Raw genomic sequence first — 26,617 nt, forward strand, 5'->3', positions numbered from 1 at the left:
CCAAGATGTTTTGGTCTCTATCTAAAAATGCAATCTGTGCATGTGACAAATATGTGTATTTACAGGTCAGGGAGCTGTATTTGACTGTAGCCATCCGTTCAGTGTGTGCTCAGCAAGCTGCTGTGTTTTTGTGTAATGTGTGAAAAGGTCATAACCTACCAATGCAGCTTCTTTAGGTGAACATCAGAGATCACAGATAATTCCCCCCTCCCTCCTAGTTTTCCCAGATAACTGTAGGTGCTGACACAGATCCTTGGGAAGCGCTTTCCCTTGATACAGAATACTGGAAACTTCTGCTGAAACAGTTAGAGGATTGCCTAATACTTCAGACTCTCCTGCATAGTAAAGTGGGCAAGAAAAGAAGCCAGGCATCCTCTGTGCAGACTGAGCCACTTGGCCAACTCTCTGTAAAGAAGCTGCTTGAAGGAGGAAAAGGTGAGCTTGCCAAAATAGCTTGGGCATTTGTGTTCTTTTTTCTGCCGTTACTCAGTACCAAATTCTGTAACTTGTGCATGGACTAGTACTTTGCAAATGTCTAGTGAACTGCTCTGTTTTGCTTACTAGCAATAAAATTCTAGGCAGAGAATCCTAATTTCACTGAAGTCAACGAACTTAAAGAGTGTAGTTTTCTTTAGGATTGTATTGTAAGTGTTGTGTCTGTCATTTTAGATCTGTACTTTGTTCTGCGGTTTAGAACTTCTATTCCTTTGTATTTGTGGCCAGCACAGAAGTGATAAGAAAAGGAAAGGAGAAGAGTTTGTGAAACTAAAGTTATGTGCCTTTTTGATGTGGGGTGAAGATTTTTGTGTGCCTTCAAGTGTCCTCTAAAGCTGTCAGCTGGGACCTGCTTTCAGCAGAAGTGTCATGGGGTGGATAGGAATGGAGTGAGAGGCCAGAGAATGTTTATTTTGTAACAATCTTTGGAACTTTCTGTCTGAGATAGAAGAGAAACTCCATGTATCAAAATTTCAGTCAGAAAACCTAATCAGTTCTCTGTCATAACCAGAATATGAAAATAACCCTTTATTTCCTGGTAGTTTAAACTATTTAAATGGTACAGTTGTTTGTAAACAGAAATCTACATCTATAATATATGTCTTTGCACTGAAAAACTTGCTCCAAGCTTTTGCAACATGGAGATGGATTAGACAGTAGTATCTGAACTGAGTGAGATAAATCTTAGCATGAGAAGGAAGTTGAAAAAAAAATATTTCAAATATGAATAATTTACACTGCTGGGAATCAGATGACAGTTGTCTGTATTGGTCTTAATTAACTGCAAAGGAATAAATCTCTCATCTGGGATTTATGTCAATAGTTGATGTGGCATATGGCCTTGCACATATGTCAACAAAGGAAAAGAGGAAGTTGGATGCAGTACATTTCGAATTTCTTCCTCATGAACAAGATACTAAGATTTTATTGGTGGTGATGGAAAGTACCATTGAGTCATGGCCAACTTACAGTGACCCCATAGAGTTTTTAAGGCAAGAGATGTTCAGAGATGGTTCTTGCTATTGCCTGCCTCTGTTGTGACTCTTGACTTCCTTGGTGGTCTCCCATCCAAATACTTACCAGAAGTGACTTTGCTTAGCTTCCAGGATCTGACAAACTCAGGCTAACCTTGGCTATCTGATCGGGGTAGGATTGTGTTACACTGTCTTAACATAAAAACAAAATATGCTGAAAATGACCTTACTTGTTGCAAGTGATGACTGTGACTACAGTTGTTGGCAATTCTTGAATGTTGTTTTCTAGAAGAATAAATCTTGCGGAATTGTATGAATCACAGTTTGTACTGGATATAGCAGAACTTTCCCTTCAAGCAGTTTTTGGTAAGGGGCAGCTCTGACATCTGCAGGGGGGAAAGGAGAGGGGTGTATCTCCTCTGGCCCTCTCCCCCAGTTCCATTTAACAAATTGCCCATGCAGAATTTCAGAATGAAAAACTGCCCAGTTACTTGAATGAGAGGGTGGAAGATGTACATGCAGGAAACAGAAATACCACACTTCATCAAAACCTTTCTTCCCACTTTTCAGGAAGATACGGATGATCAGGTGAACTCAGGTCAAGTTTATTCATCATGAGGCAGGCTGGTTGTCTTTCTTGAAAATTTCTGGAACAAATTCCAGTGCTTTATTTTTCAATGGAAAAAATTCCTCATTTCTAAAGGTTCATTGAGTCTTGATACCATTCAAATATCTCACTTATCTGTAATTTGAAAGAATTCCAAGAACTTTCATGCTTGATCATGTTGTATGTATAGACTAGTCTTAGCTTACTCTACAAGATTTTGGGTTTTTTTTTTAAACTTTCAGGAGGCATTGCAGATAGTGTAGCAAAATGGGTGTTCAAGCAAGACCTCAGTCCACCGTTGCTTCGATTTGGATGGAAAAAAGAAGAAAATGAGGAAGAACCTCCAGAGAGTAACAGTATCCTTCTAGCGGAGGGTGAGGAAGATCAGACTGCACTAGAAACCATACTAGGTAAAGATAAGAAACAAACTTTTGAATGCTGAGTGATTTTGGAAGTAAAACAAAGTGGTTCACTAAATTTCCTGCTGACAAACATGGAAAGAATGAGAAAAGCTATTAATGATCTTGTCTCACTTGCTTTCTAGAATTGCTGCTTTTAACATATCAGCAGTTTCCTTGCAGCCTGGAGCTGAGTGTACTCCATGCCCATTGTTGTTGGGAGTATGTTGTGCAGTGGAACAAATACCCAGAGGTAATAGGACGTTTTCATTTCTTATACCTCTCCCCCTTTCTGTGTTGTCTGTGTAGTTGCAGAGGTCCAAGTGAATACTGTGAAACAATGTTGATTAAGATTAGAGATGGAAAATTTAGGAAGAAAAAGGTTTTTTTGATCAATTTAATTTTTGACCATTATTTTACTGCAAATGTCATTTTCTAGTCTTTCAAGTCTGGCACCTACCTTTATTTCTGTTGCAAACAGCAGGATGCAATTGCATTGCATTGGTATGTCTACAATGGAGCCATTGTCAGATTTTTGTCAGAATAGCTGATAGCATACTATCAAGACTCTCTCCCCCATTACCCTACATCAGGAGTCACCAACATTTCTGAGCACCTTTGGAATATTGAGGGGTGGGTGGTGGTGCCACCCCAAAGTGTATGTTGTAGGAGGTAGAATTAGCTACAAAATGGTTGGCGCAGGAGGGGAAACACCCCCCCTCCACATATGAGCAGGAAAGAGGAATGTAAACAAAGCAAGAAAGAGGGAATGTAAACAAAAGAATCTGGAGGGGCGGGAATAAAGCACACAACCCCTAAAGAAGCCAAAGAGGGGTGGTAAAGGAGGGATAAAACATAAGCCAAAGGGGGAATAACATACACATGGATGCCCAAAGAGGGAGAATAAGAAGCACATAGGCCAGCCAACAGGGACAAATGTTTTGCCCATTGCTCGGCATTCATTTTCTTTCTTGCTTTCTTGCCACCCTGCCCATTCCCCCAGCTACCAGAGCACATCAGGAGGAAGCTAAACATTTCTCCTCAAAGCCAGAACAGGAAATAAAGTGGAGAAGTATTTAATAATTTGCTTGGAGGTGGCAGTGCTTAACATGGATCTCTCATTGCACTGACTGATTTTAACACTTTCTCCTTAATCCTTTTATACAAGGAAGCACACTTTCTCACCAGGTCTATAGATCATCTCAGATGCATTGACAATGCTCATGTTCAGCATGGTGAGTATAAAGCACCTGTTCAGGAGAATGTTGCCTTTCAGCTAATGTCAACCTGCAATCTGTTTTAAAATAATAGCTAACATCTACTTACGTCATATGAAGCCAGATTCAGCTTCTAAGAGGAATGTACCTTAAGTTGGAACCTCAGGAAAACAAGAAAAATGGAATGTGATATTTTTTAAAAGATCCCAAATCCTTCCTTTGATTTGATTACATCCATGTTTTTGCTGAATTATTACTGATATATATGCTGTGTTCAAAGCAGTCAAGCACCACTTGCAGATTTTGCAACAGTCAAGGTGCTGATGTTAATTCCCACTGAAACAGGCTTGTCCTGTTGTGAGCTTATACACAGGCTACAGGGTACTTTCCCATCCTCTTCCAGCCATCCAGTTAGGAATACATTTCTGCCATCTTAGCTTCTCTATCCTTGCCCAGTTGCTGTCTCACCTTCCCACTTTCTGGATGGAGTAGAACTTGCTTGGGAGTCACTACTTGTACAACTTTCCCTCACAGCCCAGTCCATGATTTGGAGCCATTTGCTCCCTGGGAATTTCCTTTGCATCTCTGATTGCCCACTGTCAAGGAGAAGGGAGGATTTCTGCCCCCTTTGAAAGCTTGTTTAATATTCAAGACATCAGGTTGTAATGTGTTAATTTATGTTTTGAATCTGGGCAGACAGAGCATGTGGACATTGCAAATGATCGTGCCCTAACCTGCTGTTTAACTGGCATAACAAAAGTTTATTGTCCAGGGTCTCTTCAGAAACTGTTGCATGCCTCAAATTCTTCCTGGAATGAGCTTGGAAGGGCCGTGGGGCTTGTTCGCTTGTTTCTTTCCTGCTCTCATTCCTGCCACCATCATTAGAAATTAGCCCCTCACTCACCAAACCAAACCAAACCCACTTAGGATGATCCTGCTGATCATCCTGGTCTGGGAAATCAGTGGGAGATAAAAGTCACAATCCTGAGGCCTTCTCCTGATGTCACCCTGATATAATGTGTCGAGACAAAACAGTATTTAAACCGGTCCTTGTAAACGCTTTCAGTTTGGTGTAGAGCCAGTTTGGTGTAGTGGTTAAGTGTGCGGACTCTTATCTGGGAGAACCGGGTTTGATTCCCCACTCCTCCACTTGCACCTGCTGGAATGGCCTTGGGTCAGCCATAGCTCTGGCAGAGGTTGTCCTTGAAAGGGCAGCTGCTGTGAGAGCCCTCTCAGCCCCACCCACCTCACAGGGTGTCTGTTGTGGGGGAGGAAGATAGAGATTATGAGCTGCTCTGAGATTCGAAGTGGAGGGTGGGATATAAATCCAATATCATCATCTTCTTTCTGATTCTCAGCTATTACCAAAAGTCCTGGTTTGTGCATATGAAGCCATATGGATAAGTTGGGTCGCTAAAAATAGTTTGTTTTTGTAAAAGTAGTTTAACAAGTTGACCCATTTTTCTAAGATGAGCAATAAAAATTCATGTTTTGATATCCCAGGCTACTTGACCTTTTAAAGTCATGTTCTTCTTTCAGGAATTGCTCTAATGATGTGGAACACATTCATAGTGAAAAGGCTCTCTGCTGCTACCTACTTGATGGACAAGGTAAATGTTAGACTTTCCCATTCATTTTTGTCAGGTGGGGAAAAGATTGAAGCCTTGCATTTTTAAATTGACATTTTTAGTTAGGAGTGTCACCCTGCAAAGTCAAGCTGCAGGGGATCCAGGAGATCCATGCCTTGCATTTCTGGTTTTACTTGGCATGGGGTTCTGAATTTGACTGGAGCAGCATCCTTTTCTCCTCTATAAGTTACAGCTGTTGTTGGAACCATGGTAGAAGAAAGCTGCAGTCCCCCAGCACCATTGCTGCAAACAACGCCCCCCCCTCGGTTGCCTCACCTAAAGTAAAAATGAAAAGGATAGGAGATCCGATCCCAGTTTTCCTGTGTCATGTGTCCCTTTCGATTGATTCAATCTTTATAAATTTGCATGTGAATAAATTGTTTTGAACAAAGTGTGCAAGAGAGTGTGCCCCGTCACTGAGGTAAGCACTGAACAGTGGCAAGATGCACTGGCTGGTCTCACCCTGGCGCCTTGGCTGGGATTGATACTTGCACTTCCAGTACCTTCAAGTCATGCCCTTTGTGGGTGTGCTTTTATAAGTCACTGGCCTGGGGTAGTGGTTCTAATTGATGAACTGCAGTTGTTTGCATTACCCTGGGGGAGGAAGAAAGCTTTCAAAGTTACCTGATGGACTACTTCCTCTCATTCATCTGTTCTGTGGGAAAGGAGTGTTGCAGGGTTTGTGTGGATAAGAAAGAAACTGGTATTTATTGGGAGCTCAGGAATGCATTGAGTTCAATAGCTTTTTCTAAATGGATTATTAGACTTAACAAGAGAAAAAAAATTCTTTAATAGGTTGGGAAAGCACCAAAGGAAAGATTGTGCAGAAGGGTAAGTAATTTTTAAAAATTCTTTATTGAAGAAATGTGTGACTGATTGGATGGTAGCCTGAAAGATTTTGAGTAAGATCATTGTTCTAGAAGGGAGGTCTGAGGTGATTCTGCTGAGTTCAGGGCAAGAGAACCCTTCCAGTTTATATCTAGTTCTTACACACCTTTTTGCCCCTTTATAATCCCACTACATGGCTCAAAGTGTCACTCAACATCATCTACAGTTATAGTGTATCCTCTTTAGCCTGGCCAGCAATTAAGCTGGCCCTCCAAGCAGAATTTAACTACCAATTTGTGGGGTGGCGTAACAAAGGAATGCTGAACTAAGGCACAGATTTCCTCGTTTCTATAGGTTCATCTGTAAGAACTTTGTTGAATTGGGGATATAGTTAACTGATGTTGGCAGAATATTTTAGGAATTTTCCAGTTGCCGAGTTCTCATTGTTCCGGAGTATATTTTGGCATCAAGTCTTAATGGCTCTTAAACGTGTTCAGGAGAAATCACTCTGCAAAGGCTAATAGCTCTTTCTCACACAGGACATAGGAATGAGTGATGCTGCAGTAACGTATTTCCTTGGCTGTTGCTCAGATCTTCTTCAGATACTCATGGAGGTACTGCATGCTCTTCTTATTCAGAATTTCTCCCAATAATATACTTGGGGTACTTTGTCTACTACGAGAAAAGTTTTTAAAGCTTCTGTATAATAAAGGGTTCATATGTCACCCAGGACTACATTTGACACAAACATTTTATTGCACCATAAACTTCTTTTAGGAAGAAACTTTCATAGGGAATATCAATGAAATTCCTACTAAACTGTGATCTTAAAAGGTGAAAGGTAGCTTTCAGATGATTTGTTTTTATTTCATTTTGAGCATTTAATGTTTTTGCAGGTGAGATTTTTTTTGTACTCTTAGTTTTGCATTTTTAACTGTTAAAAATGGAGTCCCTCTGCAAATTAAATTTGTTTCTATTAAAACACTGCTTTACTTGGTCACCCCAGGCTGATGTGCGGAGTGATGAAATGCAGCTTCCTGTGCTGGACACAGAAGATGCTTGGGCATCTGTTGAAGGCCAAATCTCATTGGTGGAATTAGCCTTGGAGCAGAAACATATCCATTACCCTCTTGTGGAGCACCAGTCTGTGCTCTGCACTATCTTGTATGGAATCATGAAGTTTTCGCTCAAGAATGTGAAGCCCCTCTCTCTTTTTGATAGTAAGGTATGTTTGAGAAGACCTGTTATAAGCAATAACTTAGTCCTGTCTTGCCTTTTGACAAATTTATAAGCTAATAAACACGTTTAGTACATGGATGGGCTGTTGAAGACTCGTGTTCAAATACAAACCACCACCTATACAGAAAGAGGCTTGTGAACCTGTTCCGATTTGTATCAGTCACCTGTGCCTTCTGAAAAGCTGCTCCTGAAGCTCCCATTACCCTCTGGAGCAGCATCTGATACAGTGCAAGGAGCAGAAGCTAGAAGATCAACAACCATTCTGTATGCTTGGAAGCACTGTAGCTTGAGCTTATGGCATTCTCCACAGCTGTCTGGGCTGCTTCCCATCTCAGAGAGCTCCTTTCAATTTGCACATAAATTACATGTGACAATTGTGTGGTTTGCTCTGCATATGTGCTGGCATGATGCAGTCGACCACATCTTCCATGCATGTTTTTATTTAAATGTACCTGTATGAAGCTTACAGTAATCTCTCCTGCAATTACATAAAACATGTGCATTGAAGAGGTGGCCAGTTACATCCTGCCAGCATGCATAAAGTTTGAACACCAGTTCCTGAGATTAGAAATGGCTACAGATGAAAAAACTGAATCTTTCAAGTGTTTGTTCTATTTATCCTCTCATCTTTATTACTGAAGAGGGTGTTGTCTGTTCTGTTCTTTGTGCAGGGCAAAAATGCCTTTTTCAAAGACCTGACTTCCATTCAGTTGCTGCCTAGTGGTGAAGTGGATCCGGCTCTATTATCTGCACGACATCAAGTAAGTTGAACCCCCTTGGGAAACTAATAACACTGTGTTTGTAAAACTGAATTGCTGCTGACATGGTCATCTTGTTTTCCTTACCAGTTCTTAACCAAACTGCTAACTGCGGTGGTGGAAGCCCAGTCTTCATCCCAGAAAAACAAAGGGAGCCCAGAAGAGTCAGCAGTTGTATCAGTGAAAGATAGAGATTGGCCAGCTCTGACTGTGGATTTGGCTCAGCACCTTCAGGTCAATGAGGACATGGTTAGGCGGCACTATGTATGTGAACTTTATAACTATGGCCTGGATCATCTTGGAGAAGAGGTAAACAGATCACAGTGAAAATGACCTGTTTTTCTAGGACAGCAGGGCAGATCAATACATTGTATGCCCCTCATCAAATCAAATTAGTTTTAGGATGCAGCCAAACTTGAGCTGTTTTTTTTTTTTTTAGCATTGGAAACATAGGCCAGTTTCTCTAGGCTTGGCAGTGCAGTGGACGAATTTTGCTTGAGGGGAGAAATCACTGCCTGCTGGGTTGGGCAGGCCAATGCAATGGCTGCTCCTCTTCTGTTTCTCTGGCATGCACAGATCTCAGTGAATCCAGAGGTTCTTATGTAGTCCCACTCCAAGGATCAGGCTATTGAATGTGTTCTGTGTTGCATTCTATTCAGAGCCAACCATCACTTGCCGCAGACATCCACTTAGTCTGAAGTTTGTTCACCATCTTTTTTTTTGGGGGGGGGGGCGCTTCTGTTTCAAATGAACAACTTGGAAAGCAAGCTATGCAAGCTGTTGTCACTGGGTTAAAGTAAGCTTTGACTGGGGGTTCTTCTGTCTTCTAATACTCAGGCTATTCTTCAAGTGCTTGACAAAGAAGTCCTCGCATCTCAGCTGCTGGTGCTGACAGGCCAGAGACTAGCCTATGCCTTATTGCATACCCAGACTAAGGAAGGCATGGAGCTGCTTGCCAGGCTGCCTCCAACGCTCTGCACTTGGCTTAAAGCTATGGTGAGTTCTTTGGACTGGACATATATCAAGTTCTTGGATTGGGCGTTTGTTACTTATAAAATCTTCCACACACAAGGCACCATGCAGTGCAGTTCATTTTTCCAGAAAGCATTTTTTATATCTGGAAATGTTTCTATAGCAAGACTTACTTTTAGCTGTGTAGAAGGCAGTATCCAGTAGAAGTGGGCACAAACCAGTTCGTGGTCCCCGAACCAGGGTTTTGGAAGAACATGCCCCCTATGAACGCTCCCTGAACCTCCCATGGAGGTTCAGCCATCCCACACCTGGGAAGTCAGTCCTGAGAGGGAAGGCAGTTCAGGTTGCCTTCCCTCAGAGCCTCAGCTGAGCCTACAGGGAGACCTCTCCCCACAGGATCAGCTGTTTTGCAGGCTCTGCTGGACTGTCCAGTTTCAAATGGGCAACCCAGCAGAGCCCATGGGGAAACATCTCCCTGATCTTTCTTCTCTTCCCCAGAAGGGGGTTGTCTTTCCATTGTACCTTATGGGACCATAGGGTACAGTGGAGAGATCATGCTTTGGCTGCCCAGCAATTCCCACACCTGGCTGAAGAAGGGAGGGGATGGCATTTAAATGCCTCCCCCTGACATGCGTCTGCTGTACAGTGTCCCTAGCAGGCTGGGGAAGGGAATGGGAGGTAGAGCAGCTGGGGAACTGAAGACAGATTGGGGAGGCTTTTAAGATGCCTCCCTTTTGCTTCCTTAGCTGGTCTGCTGCGGCTGGCCAGCTGGGGAAAGGAAGGGAGAGCTGGTCAGTTTCAGTGGACCATGCCCAACTGGAAGTGAGCTCTGAAGGCATTTAATTGCCTTCAGAGCTCACTGGGGATAAGATGAGCCACAAACTGGATGAACCATGAATCAGTTCTTCCAATGAAAAACTTCGTTAGAAACTGGATGAACCACGAATCAGTTCTTCCAATGAAAAACTTCGTTAGAAACTGGATGAACCACGAATCAGTTCTTCCAATGAAAAACTTCGTTAGAGGTTTGTGGTTTGTGAAAACCATGAACCTCCAGCAACACTCCATGTTAATGGGTCATCCATAGTACCCATTCATCCAAATGGAGTAAAGATACAGGCACCCAAAAAAACCCCACTCCAGAGATCTGGACTACTTAAAGAGACTATTAATTAGCAAATGCCACACAACAATGGTGCAGCTCTGAGTAAATGACGATTTCCAGCTTGCATTAAGAAAGCACGTTTTCTAGTAGGGGATGGGCATGAACCAAAAAAAGGACCAAGGTTTTCCTTGCTGTGGTTTCAGGGATTAAACCTGAAACTAGAGCTGAGCTTTCCTGAGGGCACGTGCTTTGGGGGGCTATAACTTGGTCATCCCAAATTCAAACTTGAAGGTCAGGTAGAGGAGAGTCTGCTCAAAACTCCCTATGTGCTTGGTATCTCTAACTCATGAGGGGGCTGTTCTATAGTCTCTTGAACCAAACAAACCATGAACCAGTTCCAGAAAATGGTGGTTCATGCAATCAAATGAACCATGAATCACCATTTTCTTAATTTGTGTCCATCCCTGTTTTCTGTTATTTGTTGGGAGGAATATTGAGAATAAGCAGTGTCTTCAGGGAACTTTTCATTTTCTCTCTCTCTCGCTGCCCTAGTGATTAAATTTCCAGCCTAACTTCAGTTGGTCTCTATATATTGTTTGGAGCAAGGTAGGCCATAGCCAGAAAGTTCCAAATGTGGGGTGGTGGGGGGTGGGGCACAGGAAAATTTTTGGGATGGAGTGTCCCCCCTCTGGTGGCCCTGTCCCCCTCCACGCAGCACCTCCCCCTCCCTCCCAACTCACCAATGCAGGGAAACAGTGAAAAGCAGGCTTCAGGGGCTATTTCAAGGCGCCCCCCCTGCTCCCACCGATCAAGTGACTTGTTGGAAAAGCTGCTCTGAGGCTGGCGGTTCGTATCCCGGCTTTCGGGCATGCTCAGCAAGTTCAGTGCTGGCCGCTCCAGCACTGAACTTGCCAGAAAGCCAGTGTATGAACTGCCGGCCTCGAAGGTGCTTTTCTTGCTGGACATGTGATTGATGGGGAGAGGGGGAGGGGGGAGGCGCCTTGAAATAACCCCTTCACCATTTCCTCACGTTGGTGAGTTGGGAGGGAGGGGGGAGGCGCCCGCGGAGTGGGGTGTGGGCTGCCAAACCGGAGGTGAGAGAGCGGGGACCGGGGAACAGAGGGGCCATAAAGCCCCAAGGGGGGTTGGCTGGGGGGGCTGTGCCCCTCTCTTGGCTATGGGCCTGAGCAAGGGTCCCCAGCGTGGTGCCCATGAATGCCATAGCATCTTCCAACACCTTTTCTGGTGCCTGCCAAGTGTTTGTAGACAATGGTTGCGGCCCAGGAGAGGCCTTTGGAGAGTTGGTTGGCTGTGCGGATTTAAAAAAAAATATTGCTTTGGCAGCAGCTGCCATCACACCACAAGAGTCCTCACTGTATAGCTGAAAGTAAGCTGTGGCAGCCATATTGTGGCTGGCTCTGCCTCCTGTGGCAACATGCACCATGCTGTGTCAGAATTCCAAAGGCGTTCACAGGCTTAAAATGGTTAGAGTCAATATTCCACATAATTGGAAAGTGGATAAAGATGTAGACTCAAATGATCCCTATTTCAAGTTGCTGAGCAAATGCAAACTTGAAAATGACTTACAGTAGTGAATGCCTGAAGGTTGTGCCTTTCTTTCTTCTGCAGGACCCCCAGGATCTTCAGAATGTAGAAGTGCCAATCGCTACAACTGCAAAGCTTGTTGACAAAGTGATAGAACACTTACCCGAAAACCACGGGCAGTACAGTGTTGCCTTGAATCTAATTGAGGCAGTAGAAGCTATGTCATGATGCCAGTTTCATTGATCATTTTAAGCTATTTTCTAGGATAAACGCATGGCTCTTTTACATCCAGAAATGTCTAGAGGGGAAAAATTCCAAGTGACTTTTATGTAGTAACATATGTTTTTGGGCTTTTGTTAGGTGGTACCCATGAGATGGTTCTGCCTTTCTGGGGCAGTCTTGTCTTTTTTGTATATATTTGTCTATACCCTTAAATATTTATTTGATGCAGTCATGTGCAGTAGTTTAGGTTTCAGAGCAGCTGTAATTAACTTGTTAGAATTTTTCATATGCTAAAGGTACAAAATTAAGTGTTGCTTAAAGACAGGATAATCAGAAACAGAACTCCTGTATTTCACATATGTTGCTTAGAAGAGCTTCTGGTTTAACAAAAGAAATAGCATGGCAAGAAGCCTACACCACACAGCATCATGTTAAGATATAACTGGGTGATTTGAAATGGCTATTGGGTAGGCCTCTGATGCTTTGTGTTAAATATTAATGTAGATAGTGAACCATGCTGCCTCTTTTGACCACAGATGAAATAACAATCAAGTTCAACAGAAACTACTAGTCATCTGTAATTCCCACCCCCCAATGGTTGTACAGCTTACTGTAAAAATATTGTAAATTGTGTTCACTAGACTTCCTGTTCTGAAATTTCTGCTTCCCTTACAGCTGTTCACAATTGTTGATCTGTACCTTGGAAGGCTAAAAAATCCACAGGTGATGCCTGAAAGCTCTGAATATTTATGGAGCATAGCACTATAGAAGCTGACTTGCTCTGAAGGTATCCAGTGATGCTGATGCTGGCTCTTCAAATGAAGCTAGCAGTCATGTAAAGAACACTACAGAGTCTAACCAGCTGAAATGAAGAATCATTAGTCTAAGATTGGCCTCTGATAGGATAGGTTACATTTGCCCACTGCTTTTCCTTGAAGTTTAATCAGATCATACTGAGTGAAGGAACTCCATTTGGAAATATAAACAATGTGCAATTAGGTCTATGGTGAACATGCAGTGTTCTCATGTTAAGGACAGAATTGTAACGATCTGTAATGTATTAAAGGATTTTGTATACTATGTAGTTGTTAGTGTCACAAGTTTGGGGAATACAGCTGTTATTGCTTGTTTTCTTTTAGCAAAAAAAGCAAACTTGTGTATTCATTAATTGAGATAATTATGAGATCAGCAACCAACCACTCTTTCAGATATCTTTCTGTCCTTTCCCTGCAGTTTGTTAAAGAGGCTGAAGCAAAGTCCAGTCAGTAAAAAGCATGCATCATCCTGCTTGTCTGAACCATGCATGCCCAGCATTATAGGTACTTTCACCCAGAATAAGTGCTTTGATAAAATGTAGTTGCAGTATTCTTTGCTCAGAACACTGAACAATTCTATTCCCAAATATGTAATAAGATCTCTTTGTAGACATTTAAACTGTTAGTACTGGTCAAGCAGTGAGAAACGTATAAAAAATAAGGACCACTGAGCATCTCTTATGAACACTTTATCAAGTGTACAAGTATGAGTGTATACAGTCTTGTTTTCAACACTATCCCCCACAGGAATAGCCAATACCTTCTCCATGTACATTTCTACATCCCTTCCCATTTTCCAGAATGGAGAAACCTAGCAAAAAGTGTCCATTTACTTCAGCCATTGCATTAGTATGATTGGTACTTAAAATGCGCATCACTTTCCACCAAGGACTTCCATGCAGCGTGCACACGGCGTTTCTGAGGAATCAGCAGTGTATTTTCGACATCGAAGGCATTTTGACTTGGCAGCTGGCAGAACTATGACTTTATATGAGGACTCTTCCCGGATGTCACCACCTGTTGAAAGAATCCAATTAAGCATAATTTGCAGCAAGGGAGCCCAAAGCTAAAGATGTCACTACCTACAATTACCTTCCAAGTTAATCAAAAATGTCCCTTTTATTATGTTTTCTTCAGCAACTACATCTCTGGGTACTTCTGTCAGCAGAGAGGTCTGTGATGCCATCATTATTTCATTGAGCTGGGATATACTGGAAGACTCCTCTTGTTGTAACACCTGGGGAAGAATTAGAGTCGGACAGTTCTGTTGCTAATGTTAGGGACATTCCTCTTTTTTTGTGTGGGGGAGGGAGGTATGCTTATGGGAGAAAGCAAAAGGGAACATGATTACTAATGAAGATAGTTATTTGCAGGTTCTAATTTAAGGGGAAAATTTCAGTCACCCACCCGCAGCAGTACTTTTAGTAAGTTTTAGACAAATGTAGTCACTACATAAAAGTTGAATGGTGGTGTGCATAAAGACACACCTAGTGTTCATGCATTATAACAAAGTCTTTAGCTCTTAACTGACATGAATGAAAGTTCTTGTACGCACTAGTCTCCATACAAAAACCTCACAAACAAAAAAACAGAAGGGAACACAGTCTAGGCATGCTATGGACCATCCATAAATGTGTGGGGTTTGGCCTAGGACAGAAGTGTTTATGTTACAAACATGGAGAAGTCATAAAAACCAGAGGGAACAACAGCAGGCTATGTGGTAATGCCTTCCAAACTAGACTGGAAGGATAAATCTAGTATTAACTAGATTTCATATCTTATAGGTGTATTACAATTTTAGTTCAACATCCAGTGCTCTAATATACTGTACAGAGATGGGGAGGGGGAGCATTATAAACTACAAAGGCAAGGCTGGCAGTCTGAAGCATGAGCTAACTTTGGGAGCCTCAGTGTGGCCTCATGTGCTGGGAAGGGATCCTGTTCCCATTTCAAGATGTTTCTTGGACTGTTCACTGGCACAAGAGCCAAGAAGGGCTCTTTGCATGCCTGAAAACCTATGTGGACATTGTAAGGGGACTGCAGTGAAAAGGGGAACTGGACAAAAATCACTTCCTCTCTTGTGCCAGTAGACAATCCAACAGGCTTATTAGCCCTCTTCTTAATATTTAGGAACATTCAAGACATCAGCAGTACTTTGCAGGGATGATGGTGATGATTTTCAGACTTACCTCCATTAATTCAAAAAGCAAGCCGGGCTCAATTACCAGGATCACATTATGTTCCAGAGCATTTTTGCCTGGGATAGAACCAAGGAAGGCATCTCGCATTGCACAGGCTCCTTCCACTGCTTCCTCAAGGCCTGGTTTTTTCCATACAGGACTTGTGTTCATCCATCCAGAATGAAACACACTCTCAGACTCTAGCAAAAGAGGAGGGGGGGGAGGTAACACTAGAGGCTCTAGAACAGCTTTCAAACTCCTGCTGCAGCATACTATGGGAGTATAAATGTTACGAATGAACAGTTACTTTTTTAAAAACCTACTTAACAGACTGGCAAACTCCCATTTTGTCTGTAAGGTAAGCTGTACCCCCCTTTTTGGGATAAGCAACCTACCTATTTGCTGATGTAAAAATGTGAGGCTTCCCTTTTCCAAGCAGAAGTTGCTAATCCTGTGATATACGCATTTATCTACCCCGCCTTCCATAAATTTCAAGACAGTTTACACTGAAACAGATCACACGGCTCTTAGGAACTTCCTTTTTTCAGGCAGACCATTCCACTGGTGCGAAACTGCCAATATTCTTGCATCCGGAGTTCCTCAGGTATTTCACTCTTGTGGTATCTGATTGTTGCTGGCTTCCCATCTAATTGGTTATTTAGTTCACTCCCTTATTGAATTATGGGCTTTTAACTCGCATCCAAGTTGTCTGCATTCAGGATCTCTTTAATTGTGGGGAAAGTAAGGTTGGTTCCTCCCTGACAGCTCTTAAAAGGCACCTCGGATATGTTCAGCCAATGCCTTCCCAGTTGCTGCTTTGTTCTAAGGAAGCATTTGCCCAACTCCACTTTAAACAATGCTTCAAACAGGGGGGGTCTAAAATGTAAGTAAATTTTATGGGACCCTATTAGCTTAGACAGTGAAAGATAATTTATGTACATGTGTTTTTTCTAATCTTATTCTATTCTGAGAAGAGGGTTTTTTGTATTTTACTTGTCATTCTGATTTCCCGCTATCATTAATGTTTCACCTTTTCGTCAGTGTGCTTGGGGTATCTCATACTCTACCTACCCACAGGTTGTTTCCTGGATAACTGTGAGGCTCTTTGTAATAAGCAAATGAAGAGGTACAGTCAGTGGCTGAATGACTGCTAAGGTGATGGCAGCTTTGATTTGTACAGCTGCCTGTGGTTGGAGCTGTGGTCTAAAAGGCACTGCACATGCTCAGCAGCATTGGTATTCACACCTAGGGTGCCTGGTGCTTATCACATGTGGACTAGAAATTGTACTCTTAAGTGGGCTACTTGGCAGTTCCAGCTCAGTAGTCTATGTTCAGCCAATTTTAACAACAGAGTTTTTGGAGAGTCATCACTTGATGGGCTTTAGAATCTGAATTCTATTTCATAGTTGCACAAGCATCTTACCTTTTCTATAGGGAAGGTACTGGAATACCTCCTCAGCAAGATGTGGAAGGATTGGGGCAAATGAACGAACCAATGTGTCCAATACCTCTGCTAAGGCTGTTTGACAGGAACGGCGTTTAGGATCTTTTTCTTCTTCACAATAAAGCCTAAAATAAAATGGACACTCCCTGTTATTACCGTATCAAGGAAACTTGTCTTTCTCACCTTCCAGTTACACTGAAGTGTGCTTTCCTTTCTAGTTCCTTTCTGAAAGCCAGTTTGGTGTAGTGGTTAAGTGTGTGGACTCTTATCTGGGAGAACCGGGTTTGATTCCCCACTCCTCCACTTGCACCTGCTGGAATGGCCTTGGGTCACCCATAGCCCTGGCAGAGGTTGTCCTTGAAAGGGCAGCTGCTGTAAGAGCTCTCTTAGCCCCACCCACCTCACAGGGTGTCTGTTGTGGGGGAGGAAGGTAAACGAGATTGTGAGCCGCTCTGAGACTCTTCGGAGTGGAGGGCGGGATATAAATCCAATATCATCTTCTTCTAGTTCACACTTCAGTGTAACTGGAAGGTGAGAAAGACAAGTTTCCTTGATATGAACATATGAAGCTGCCTTCTACTGAATCAGACCCTCGGTCCATCAAAGTCAGTCTTGTCTACTCAAACTGGCAGTGGCTCTCCAGGGTCTCAAGCTGAGGTTTCTCACACCTCTTTGCCTGGACCCTTTTTTGGAGATGCCAGGGATTGAACCTGGGACCTTCTGCTTCCCAAGCAGATGCTCTACCACTGAGCCACCATCCCTCCCCCTGATACAGTAATAACAGGGAGTGTTACTTATACCAACCTGTCTTTGACTATACTGAAGTAAAAACTGGACAGCTCTCTTGAATGGAAGGCCTGCAGTAATCGAACGACTTTGCTGTAGTCATATTCCTTATATGCATCTGTAACCTGGGAAATGAAATGCAAAGATACACAGCTGTAAAAAGATATCAATGATAATGAATTGGAAGGGAGACATCTGAAATCACATCAGAGATCTGGAGACAACTATTTTTCTAAAAACTTCCATTAACCAAGTGTGCCATACTGCAACCCATGGACTCATACAGTTCTGACTGATACTGCCAAGGGGGAAAAAATATGGTTAGTGGGGAAAAATCTGCACTGCTTGGATCATGAATTCCTTTCCAGCTCAAACCATGAAGTTCCCAGGTATCTCCAGTAATAAAAAAGGGTCACATAGTAGGTGATGAGAAAAACTTCTGAGATCCTCGACAGCTACTCTCAGTCAAAATAGACAATACTTATTTGGACAGACTGCATTCTGCAATAACTATTTTAAACAAGTATTCAAAAGAGAATCCCAACACACTGAAAGTTATCAAAATCTGGATAGCATTTATTTTGCAAAACTTGTTATCCACCCTTCCATCCTCATAGTGGCCACCAGGAGAGCTAACATAATAAAAATAACATCTTAAAAACCACTAAATCTAGCAAAAATAATTAAAACAATTAAAACCAGAGTTAAAAAACATACCAAAGCATAAAAAACATTAAAAAACTAGGAGGAAGGAAGGATTGTTGAGAAAACAGTATACAAAGTCTTCACCTGCTGGTGGAAGATAGTAACAAGGAAACAGAAGAAAACAGGCAAATGACCCTCAGAAGAGAATTCCAGAATTTTGGTACCACTACTGGGAAATTGGTCTCAAAGGATATGATTACAGCATGGATAACACCGGCCAAATCTGGCATTTCTAGAAAAGGACACAGCTGGCAAATCAGCCAAAGCTCATTTAAAAAGGCACTCTGTGCCTCAGATGATGACCGAACATCCACTGAAAGGAAATGTACCTCTTAGCACCTCCATTCTTTCAAGTGGAATGCAATCCATCTAGGGTTGTCTTCCGCATTATGGTTGACAAACAGCACCTCAGTTTTGTCTACATTAGTAGACAAATGTTTATTGGCCTTCAACCCAGACCACTGCAGTTTCCAGACACCTTCTCACAGAACTCTCCTGCTGCCAACCAGGGCCTGTCACCCAGTAGGCAAACTAGGCAGTTGCCTAAGGCGCCGGGGGTGTGTGTGTGCCGAATTGCTCCCCCCCTCGGTGCCCAAGACAAATGCCTAAATTTGTCTCTCCACCTCCCTGCTGCCACCACCAGCCCCCTCCCCCGCACTCTACCCGCCCTCCGGCACGATCAGAGGAGCGCACCGTGACAAGGATCAGCCCTACTGGCTTTGAGGCTGCCGGCATCTGAGTGTTCTTTGAAGAGAGCTGGAGGAGGCTTAGCTCCCCCCCTCACTTCCAGTTCCAGAAAGGAGGGAGGAGAAGCCTCCTCCAGCGTTCTCTTCAAAAAACGCTCAGATGCCGGCTGCCCCAAAGCTGGTAGGGCTGATCCTCATCACGGCATGCTCCTCTGATTGACCGGGGGGGGCACGACGGAGCAAAATGCTGCAGAGGAAGGGTGGGAGGTGGCAGCGGGCAGGGCCTGCCTAGGGCGCCATGTGCCCTAGAGCTGGCACTGCTGCCAACATATTGATGATACCTTTCCAAATATTCAGATGATCTCTCTCAAGCAAGGTCATGTAGCTATTAAAATAAATGACAGTCTGCAACTATACCCACAGTTTTAGCAGAATGCAAGAAACCAATAAAAATAATCTGAGGTCACTTCAAAATAATGCCTCTTGCCACCTGATTGTTCAGCAGCCTATAAACTCACACCTTGACACCACCACCACTTAGGAACTCCATCAAGTTCTCTTTGCTTACCTTGTTTGCATAGCCCTGCAGCAAATGGAGCATATACTGGTCTATTACATACATCTCTGCAGTGGGTACTGCATCCGTTTCTGGATTGAAGCCAGCCAGATTGCCCAACAGAAACCGGAGTGTATTCCGAAGCTGTCAACAAACCATTCAGTAATATGTGTTGAAAGAAAAAGTATTTCATAAAATCCAGGACTGTGCAGTAAGATTTATTGTCAAGACAGCCAAAGGAATTTCTTAATTTCATACCCCCTTCCCAAAGCTCTTTTCCATTACAAGACTTACCATGACATATTGAGAACAGAAGGTAAGAGTTAATTCATACTGCTGAAAGACACCTAACCCCTGTGCACATCAGGATTGGGTCCAGTAGTTGCTACATGATCTCCAAATATTTTTGGCTCTTCTATCCTCAAAGCTCAAAGTGAAGCTCTGCGTGTGTGTATTACATAATCAAATATGATGGACGACTGCTTTGGCTGGTGCCCAGAGCTCAGGCTGAAACTAAATGTTAAGGCAAGCATGGGCATTATTGCCCAAAAGTAACAGCCCTCCCTCTTGTTTTCCCCTGAAGTGCTAAGACAGGTCCCATAGATGATACAGTGTCATTATGCTGATAGTTTCCCTGCCCTGAAAGTAGCACAATGGCAACATTCAGCATGATGAAATCACAAGCTGCATAGCTTCAGATGTTAAGGGAGAGGGAAGAGAAGCTGAGGTCAAGTGATTTTGATAGCAGCCTTATATTGTTCATTCAAATTCCAATGTGAACCACAAAGTAAACATTTGGCAAATCAACAAAGATAGCATGAACAAGCAGCTGAAGACAAAACATACTAGAAAAGATGCTGTTATCCCTCGACATCAAGTTATACAAGCCAGGCATGCACTGGTATTAAGATTCAAGGGAAAAAAGCCTCTAAATAGCCAAGATTTGAATCTGTTCTTTCCAGTTATGCACTCCAGACTTCTAATTAGGCACTCCAAAACCTAATATTTTAATTCTGGAATGGCTTCTGGTCATTACGTTTTGCTTCCTACCTTGTTGATGTCATCTCGCGCAGAGTTAAGCACTGCTGGTCCAATCAGTACTTCTGTAAATACATTTGACTCAGCCACCCACCAGCGTAGAATATCAGCACCGTATGGAGGTTCTGTGCTGTGGTCCTGTGTAGTGATGAGATGTGGCACTCTTTTAATGAAGACCATGACAAGTACTACAAAATTCTTAGAACAAGATGTCTTGTAATTTGGCAATAAATGCATTCTCTCAAATACATCATCAGTATATCTGATTCTAAACATGACCGCATCTGTTGATACTTATGTCCAGAGATGGGGCTAAGGACAGTCAAGACAGATCTTTCTACAAACCTGAGAAAAAGACCCCAAAAAATTGGAAATCTTTTTTTTTTTTAAGGTGGGTGTTAAAGCCCCTCCAAGTGGTAGAAAAAGCTTCAAGAAACGAAGACCCCTCTGGGACCATTGCTAGTCAATCACAACAGTATCACCCTTCACGCCTCGGCTTCTAAAGGCAAAGGGGACAGGCAGGACTCTTTCCAGGACTGTTTTGGCCTTTTATGGAAGCTTCACCAGGCTCCTTGCTGTCATGCAATCAACATGACTCACCCAGCTCTGGCTTGTTGCTACGGTTCAACAGCAGCCATTCTACAAAAGCCAGCACTATGTAGCGGTTCAAGTTTCAGACTAGGATCTGGGACACCCAAATTCAAATAACCAATCTGATGTGGAAACTCATGGAGTGACTTTGGGCTAGTCACACACGCTAGCCTAACCTGCTTCATGGTGTTGTTGTGAAGACAAAATGGAGAAAAGGGAAATGATATAAGCTTGTTTAGTTTCCTAATGGAGAGAAAGGTGTAGTGTATTTGAAATAAATAAATATAGCTGAAGATGGGGAGCAGATAAAAGGGAGGTTGGTTGGTAAGTGGGAAGGACAGAAGAAAGCAGGGAAAGATGAAGATATTGTAGTTGCCAGGAGGAGGGCAAAAGGAAATAGTGTGGGGAGGGAGTTACGGGGGAAAGTGATATAAGGACTTCCAGGGAGCACAAATTCTGCACATGGTGTAACTGGGCCAGGCTTTTCCTGGGGAAAGGCCACTGGGGGGAGGGAAAAACAGGTTTCCTACCTGTAACTGATGATCTTCGAGTGGTCATCTGTGCAGTCACACTGATGGGATATAGGCGCCCGCGCCGATCTCGATCGGTATTCTTGAAAGCTGCGGATTTCCGCGCCCCAGGCCCAGTGCACATGCGCAGAAGCCCCACCGCGCATGCTCACAGGGACCGGAGCGGACATCCCGCCAGTTCCTTCTGACCGCTGCGTAAGCCCTTAGAGATGGACCGGCAGCGGAGGGGAAGGAGGGCGGGTAGTGTGACTGCACAGATGACCACTCGAAGATCATCAGTTACAGGTAGGAAACCTGTTTATCTTCTTCGTGGTCTCTGTGCATCACACTGATGGGAGATTAGCAAGCCAGAGTCCTACCTGGAGGAGGGTGCAACGGTCCATCAGCGAGAAACCTCTTGAAGCACCGCACGGCCCACTGATACACGTCTACGCCAGTCCAGGTCCAACGCATAATGGCTCACAAACGTATGCGAGGAGGACCAAGTGGCAGCATCACAAATGTCTTTCAGTGGTATTCCTCTCATAAAGGCTGCCGAGGTCGCTAGGGCTCTAGTGGAATGAGCTCTAACCTGTCTTGGCAGGGGTTGTTTGTTCAACAGGTAGCACAGTTTTATAGTCTCAGTTATCCACTTCGAGATCCGCTGTGGCGAAACTCTCACACCTTGCGACGTTGTGGAATATGAGACAAAGAGTCTAGGGTCCTTACGTTCAGGCCTTACTCTATGTAAGCGGTAAAGCGACGGCCGTCGAGGTGTCTAGCTGGACGACATCGAACACGTTGTCGGTAACTACCGGCTCCGGCTGGACCGTCGGTAGCGACAGGGTGTGTGCCATCCGTTTAATTAGGTCCCCGTACGATTTTAGGTCCTCGGATGGGGATATGGGGAGTTCCTCGCCCACCTTACTCGATGGTGCCGGTTCCTCTGGGGAGGAAATGTCTTGGACTTCCCGGGGGGAGCCTTCCTCCGATCTGGGGGAGCCTTCTATGGACTCCGAGTGCTCCGAAGAATGTCTGGGCGTCTCCGACGCTCTCGGCGACTCAGGGGTCTTCCGGCTCTCCGAACTCCGCCGTCGAGGGGAAGTTTTCTGTGTCTTTGGCGGTGTGTCAGGTGGTTTGGACACCGACGCCGACGCTGTGTGTCTTGGTCGGTAAGATGTCCGGGATCTGACCGAGGCTTCGGACTGCTGGTCCCAATCTAGGTGTCTAGGTGGGAACCAGGGAAACATGGAGGGCATAGGGCAAGACCCATATAGGTATTGCCATTGCCTCTGATCCCACGACATTGGGGGCGGTGGTTTCCGAGGAGAGCGATCTCTGTTGCGAGAGCTTTCCTCTGAATCTCGGGATCGATGTCGGCCCCGAGGGCTACGCCGAGGGCTGCTTGAGTCGTCGCGCCTGGGATCTTTCCTAGGCGTGGTGGATCGATCCTTCTTGGGGCTTCGGGTTCGCCGCTCGTCAGGGCTGACCGACGGGTCTCGGGCCGGTGTTCGGGGCTGAGCAGTGTCCTCTACAGTATGTATTTCTAGTGGACTGCCCTCCGCTCCCGACCGTTGCGACAGATCGAAGTCGCGGTCCGAATCCGAAGAGATGGCGATTTGTGTCGACATCGATGCCAGTGTCGGGGGGCTTGGACGGCGGCGAGGGGAAGCGAACAGCTTCAACGGCGGTACTCTCGCTGCCGATTCCGACGGCGACGTCGGGAGCGAAGTCGCGGACGATCGATGTTTGTCCGACTTTTTCCTCTTCTTCGCTTCCGACTGGAGTCCCTTCTCCTCCCTTAGCCGTTTTGCAGGAGTGGAGGAGGCGGACTTTGATGCCGAGCCCGTTTTTGTGGGGCGATCGGCGTCGGGGGCACTCTTGTCGGTGCCGAGCGATTCTGATGTCGACGGCTTGTGCGACGGCGCCGACATTTTCTTAGGCGACAGAGCTTTCTCCATCAGTGCCGCCGCCAAACGGCCCGCGCGGTTTTTCTTCGTCTGGCGGGAAAACTTCGCGCAGTGAGCACACGCGTCAGGGATGTGTGCTTCTCCTAGGCAAAAAAGGCAAAGAACGTGCCCGTCTGTGGGAGCGATTTTGCTGCCGCAGTTCTTGCACCGTTTGAAAAATCCCCACCGTTGTTCCATGCGGGGGGGGGGGGGAAGGGCGGGAAGAGAGATTTGAGGAGAAAGTCCCGAAAAGATTTAGTCTTCCCGCTCCCTAGTCTTTACAAAGACTGTTGCGTGGTCCAAGCCAAAACAAAATTTGTCAAAATCCAAAAGAAAAACAACTTCCAAGAAAGGATTCCACCGACCGTGGCGAGAGATCGACTGATCCAAGCGGCGGACAGAAGAGAACTGGCGGGATGTCCGCTCCGGTCCCTGTGAGCATGCGCGGTGGGGCTTCTGCGCATGCGCACTGGGCCTGGGGCGCGGAAATCCGCAGCTTTCAAGAATACCGATCGAGATCGGCGCGGGCGCCTATATCCCATCAGTGTGATGCACAGAGACCACGAAGAAGATGGAGAGAAAGCTGAAGACAAGGATCAAATAAAAGCAGGCTGGCTGGTTGGCGGGAAGCAGAGAAGGAAGCAGGAAAAGGGGGGAGGCTATGAGGGCTTTCAGGAAAGGGGAAAAGGAAATAGTGGAGGAAGGGAAATGAGATGTCCAAGTCCTTGCAGGCTCCCACTTTTAAACAACTAATCTGAATGCCAATGAACTGAGCTACTCATTGATCAGAGTTAATGGGAAGGCAAGATTCTCTAATCCTTGCAGAATAATTGCAGATTTATACCCCACCCTTCTCCCTGAATCAGACTCAGAGCGGCATACAATCACCTATGTCTTCTCTCCCCACAACAGACACCGTGTGAGGTGGGTGTGGCTGAGAGGGCTCTCACAGCAGCTGCCCTTTCAAGGACAGCTCCTGCGATAGGTATGGCTAACCTATTTATTGTTTTAATCTTTATTATGTAAATGTTTTTAAGCTAAATTTATGTAAGTTTATTATGTTGTAAGCCGCCCTGAGCCACTTCGGTGGGAAGGGCGGGATATAAGTCCAAATATAAATAAATAACTGAAGGCCATTCCAGCAGCTGCAAATGGAGGAGTGGGGAAACAAACTCGGTTCTCCCAGATAAGAGCATTAGGTCTTACCAAAACATTCCATTAATGACAACACATTCCACTAATGACAACACTGTAGCACAAAAGGTCTTTTAGAATCATACAGTTGGAAGGGACCTCCAGGGGCATCTAATCCAACCCTCTGCACAATGCAGGAAATTCACAAATTCACAGAAAGTCCCCTATGAATTTAGACAATACCCACATAGTCTGGTTGCTACCAAATTCATTTCTCATGTTTTATTAAACTGCACATTTTACATTAAGACCCAAGAAAAATTCTTGAACTCCCTTCTTTGTACATGGTGTGGTCTTCCTGATAGTATTAAGGTCCAGCAGTTACTTTCTGGTCATAATTTTAAAATAACTTAATGTCACCTGTTTTCTTCAGTGTGTAATCCAAAAAAGGGAAGCGATTAACTGATTTATTTCATTTTGGATGGCTTTACAATCATTTTGATTGCTATCTATTTTTTAAAGATAGCATTTTAAAATATATTTTTATCTTTGATATGCTAATAAAGGTCAGTCTGCCTGTCTGCCATACCGAGAAGATGGATGAAAAAACCCTTCAGGATCCCTGGCCAAACTGGCCTGGAAGAAAATTGCTTCCTGACCCCAAAGTGGTGATCAGCATTTTTCTGGGCATGTAAGAAAGGGCCACGAGAACTAAGCACTTAGCAACTAGGCCATTAGCAGTTGGGGACAAATGTACCTATGGACTGCCTCTCTCAATATACCTCTGGAAGAGCATTATGCTCTGGCAATAAGAGGTCCCCAGCCTGAAAGAGATCCATCTGTCCTCGACTAAGGCCAGGGTCTTTTCAGTCCTGGCCCCTAGCTGGTGGAACTCTCTGGAGAAAATCTGTGCCCTATAGGATTTACTACCTTTCTGTAGGGCTTGTAAGGCAGAGATGTTTTGACAGGCATTTGATTGAGAAAAGTGATGGCCTGGCACTCCCATACCCCTACCTCTCCCCGCATTCCTCCATGCCAATGGAAATTGATGGAAACTGAAAATGTGCCATCATCTTGGATACTGAATTGTTCTGTTTTAATCCTGTTATCTATTGCAGGAGTGTCAAACTCATGAGGGACGGATCTGACATAAATGAGACCTTGTCAGGCCGGGCCATGCATGTCATAAAATGTAATGCCAGGTAGTGGAGATATAAACTTTATATAAAGGACACAGACAAACACAATTAAAGATTTTTTAAATCTTTTAAAGATTTTAAAAACTTAAAACATACTTAAAAGATTAGCACTTTTGCAATATGTTGTTTATTTAACAGTCTCTGATAACTGATACCTCTTGCTCTAAATTATTGCATCAAAATCTGGAAACAATGTATGTGCTGTAGCAATCTTATTCTGTTCAGGTGTGTATCTGTAAGTTGTAAACCTACTTTTGATTTATTGCCATTCATTACAGAAATCTCATGCTTTGAGCCTAAGACCCAGGGGGAAAACATGAAATGATGGACATTGGGAGCTTTTGCACATATTTTACTTCATGTGCTGGTCACAAACATGTGACGGCACCATGACACAAACTGAGGGCTATGTGTTTGTCTACAAAACTATAGTATTCCCCAGAGAAAGCCAACAAGACAGTGCAAGAATACAGAGACAGCAATATATAGTGGTCAGCCTACTTATCTGGGAAGTCTATGTTAAAAATCCCAGGTATACAAAGGAAATGTGCTGGGTGAACTTGGTCTAGACACACTCTTTCAGCCTAATCCACCTAATCTCCCCTCCCCGCCCCAGGGGAGGAGCCTCAGCCAATGGAGAAAATAGAGGCTTTGCCAAGGCCTTTTTGTAGAAAAAGTCCAGCAGGAACTCATTTGCATAATAGGCCACACTCCTGACATCATCAGGAGTGATGTCACCCGTTCAGTAGGTTACTTTCTGCATACTGACACAGAACAGTACAGTGCCATCAGCTGCATTTCATGGATATGTGTTCTCACACAGCCCAATGAAACATCTTGTTTCACCCCTCCAAACATGGCTGGCGAAAGTCATGTGTGGCAGAGCAGGCAGTGGCAGGACCAGCCTTTCCCAGAATGGGGTGCTCATGGGCGGCTCCAAGTCTCTCACTCTTTTCGTAAACCCGTTGGAGGCAGCAGAGAGGAAGGAGCATGCAGTCTGGGAGCATATGGCTGCCTAGTGCCTTCCCTCTGCCAGA

The 26,617-nt window shown here is 44.3% G+C and overlaps 2 protein-coding genes across 2 annotated transcripts in view; one reads left to right on the forward strand and one right to left on the reverse strand.

The window, feature by feature from the left end:
- Positions 1–13,068, forward strand: part of RAB3GAP2 (RAB3 GTPase activating non-catalytic protein subunit 2) — a 64,822-nt gene extending 51,754 nt beyond the window's left edge. The window contains exons 24-35 of the mRNA XM_060246360.1: positions 219–435; positions 2,319–2,486; positions 2,621–2,727; positions 3,643–3,709; positions 5,231–5,301; positions 6,115–6,150; positions 6,687–6,761; positions 7,154–7,372; positions 8,058–8,147; positions 8,235–8,453; positions 8,982–9,140; positions 11,851–13,068. Coding sequence (XP_060102343.1) covers positions 219–435; positions 2,319–2,486; positions 2,621–2,727; positions 3,643–3,709; positions 5,231–5,301; positions 6,115–6,150; positions 6,687–6,761; positions 7,154–7,372; positions 8,058–8,147; positions 8,235–8,453; positions 8,982–9,140; positions 11,851–11,994 — 1,572 coding nt within the window. The 3' untranslated portion in view covers positions 11,995–13,068. The remainder of the gene's footprint in view (positions 1–218; positions 436–2,318; positions 2,487–2,620; positions 2,728–3,642; positions 3,710–5,230; positions 5,302–6,114; positions 6,151–6,686; positions 6,762–7,153; positions 7,373–8,057; positions 8,148–8,234; positions 8,454–8,981; positions 9,141–11,850) is intronic.
- Positions 13,069–13,477: 409 nt separating this feature from the next.
- IARS2 (isoleucyl-tRNA synthetase 2, mitochondrial) overlaps positions 13,478–26,617 on the reverse strand; it is a 52,175-nt gene continuing 39,035 nt past the window's right edge. The window contains exons 17-23 of the mRNA XM_060246484.1: positions 20,211–20,336; positions 19,173–19,304; positions 17,232–17,338; positions 16,407–16,552; positions 14,993–15,183; positions 13,896–14,040; positions 13,478–13,820 (exon numbers count right to left, since the gene is read on the reverse strand). Coding sequence (XP_060102467.1) covers positions 13,678–13,820; positions 13,896–14,040; positions 14,993–15,183; positions 16,407–16,552; positions 17,232–17,338; positions 19,173–19,304; positions 20,211–20,336 — 990 coding nt within the window. The 3' untranslated portion in view covers positions 13,478–13,677. The remainder of the gene's footprint in view (positions 13,821–13,895; positions 14,041–14,992; positions 15,184–16,406; positions 16,553–17,231; positions 17,339–19,172; positions 19,305–20,210; positions 20,337–26,617) is intronic.

The sequence above is a fragment of the Heteronotia binoei genome, chromosome 1 (genome assembly GCF_032191835.1).
Source record: "Heteronotia binoei isolate CCM8104 ecotype False Entrance Well chromosome 1, APGP_CSIRO_Hbin_v1, whole genome shotgun sequence".
NCBI classification, from domain to species: Eukaryota; Metazoa; Chordata; class Lepidosauria; order Squamata; family Gekkonidae; genus Heteronotia; species Heteronotia binoei.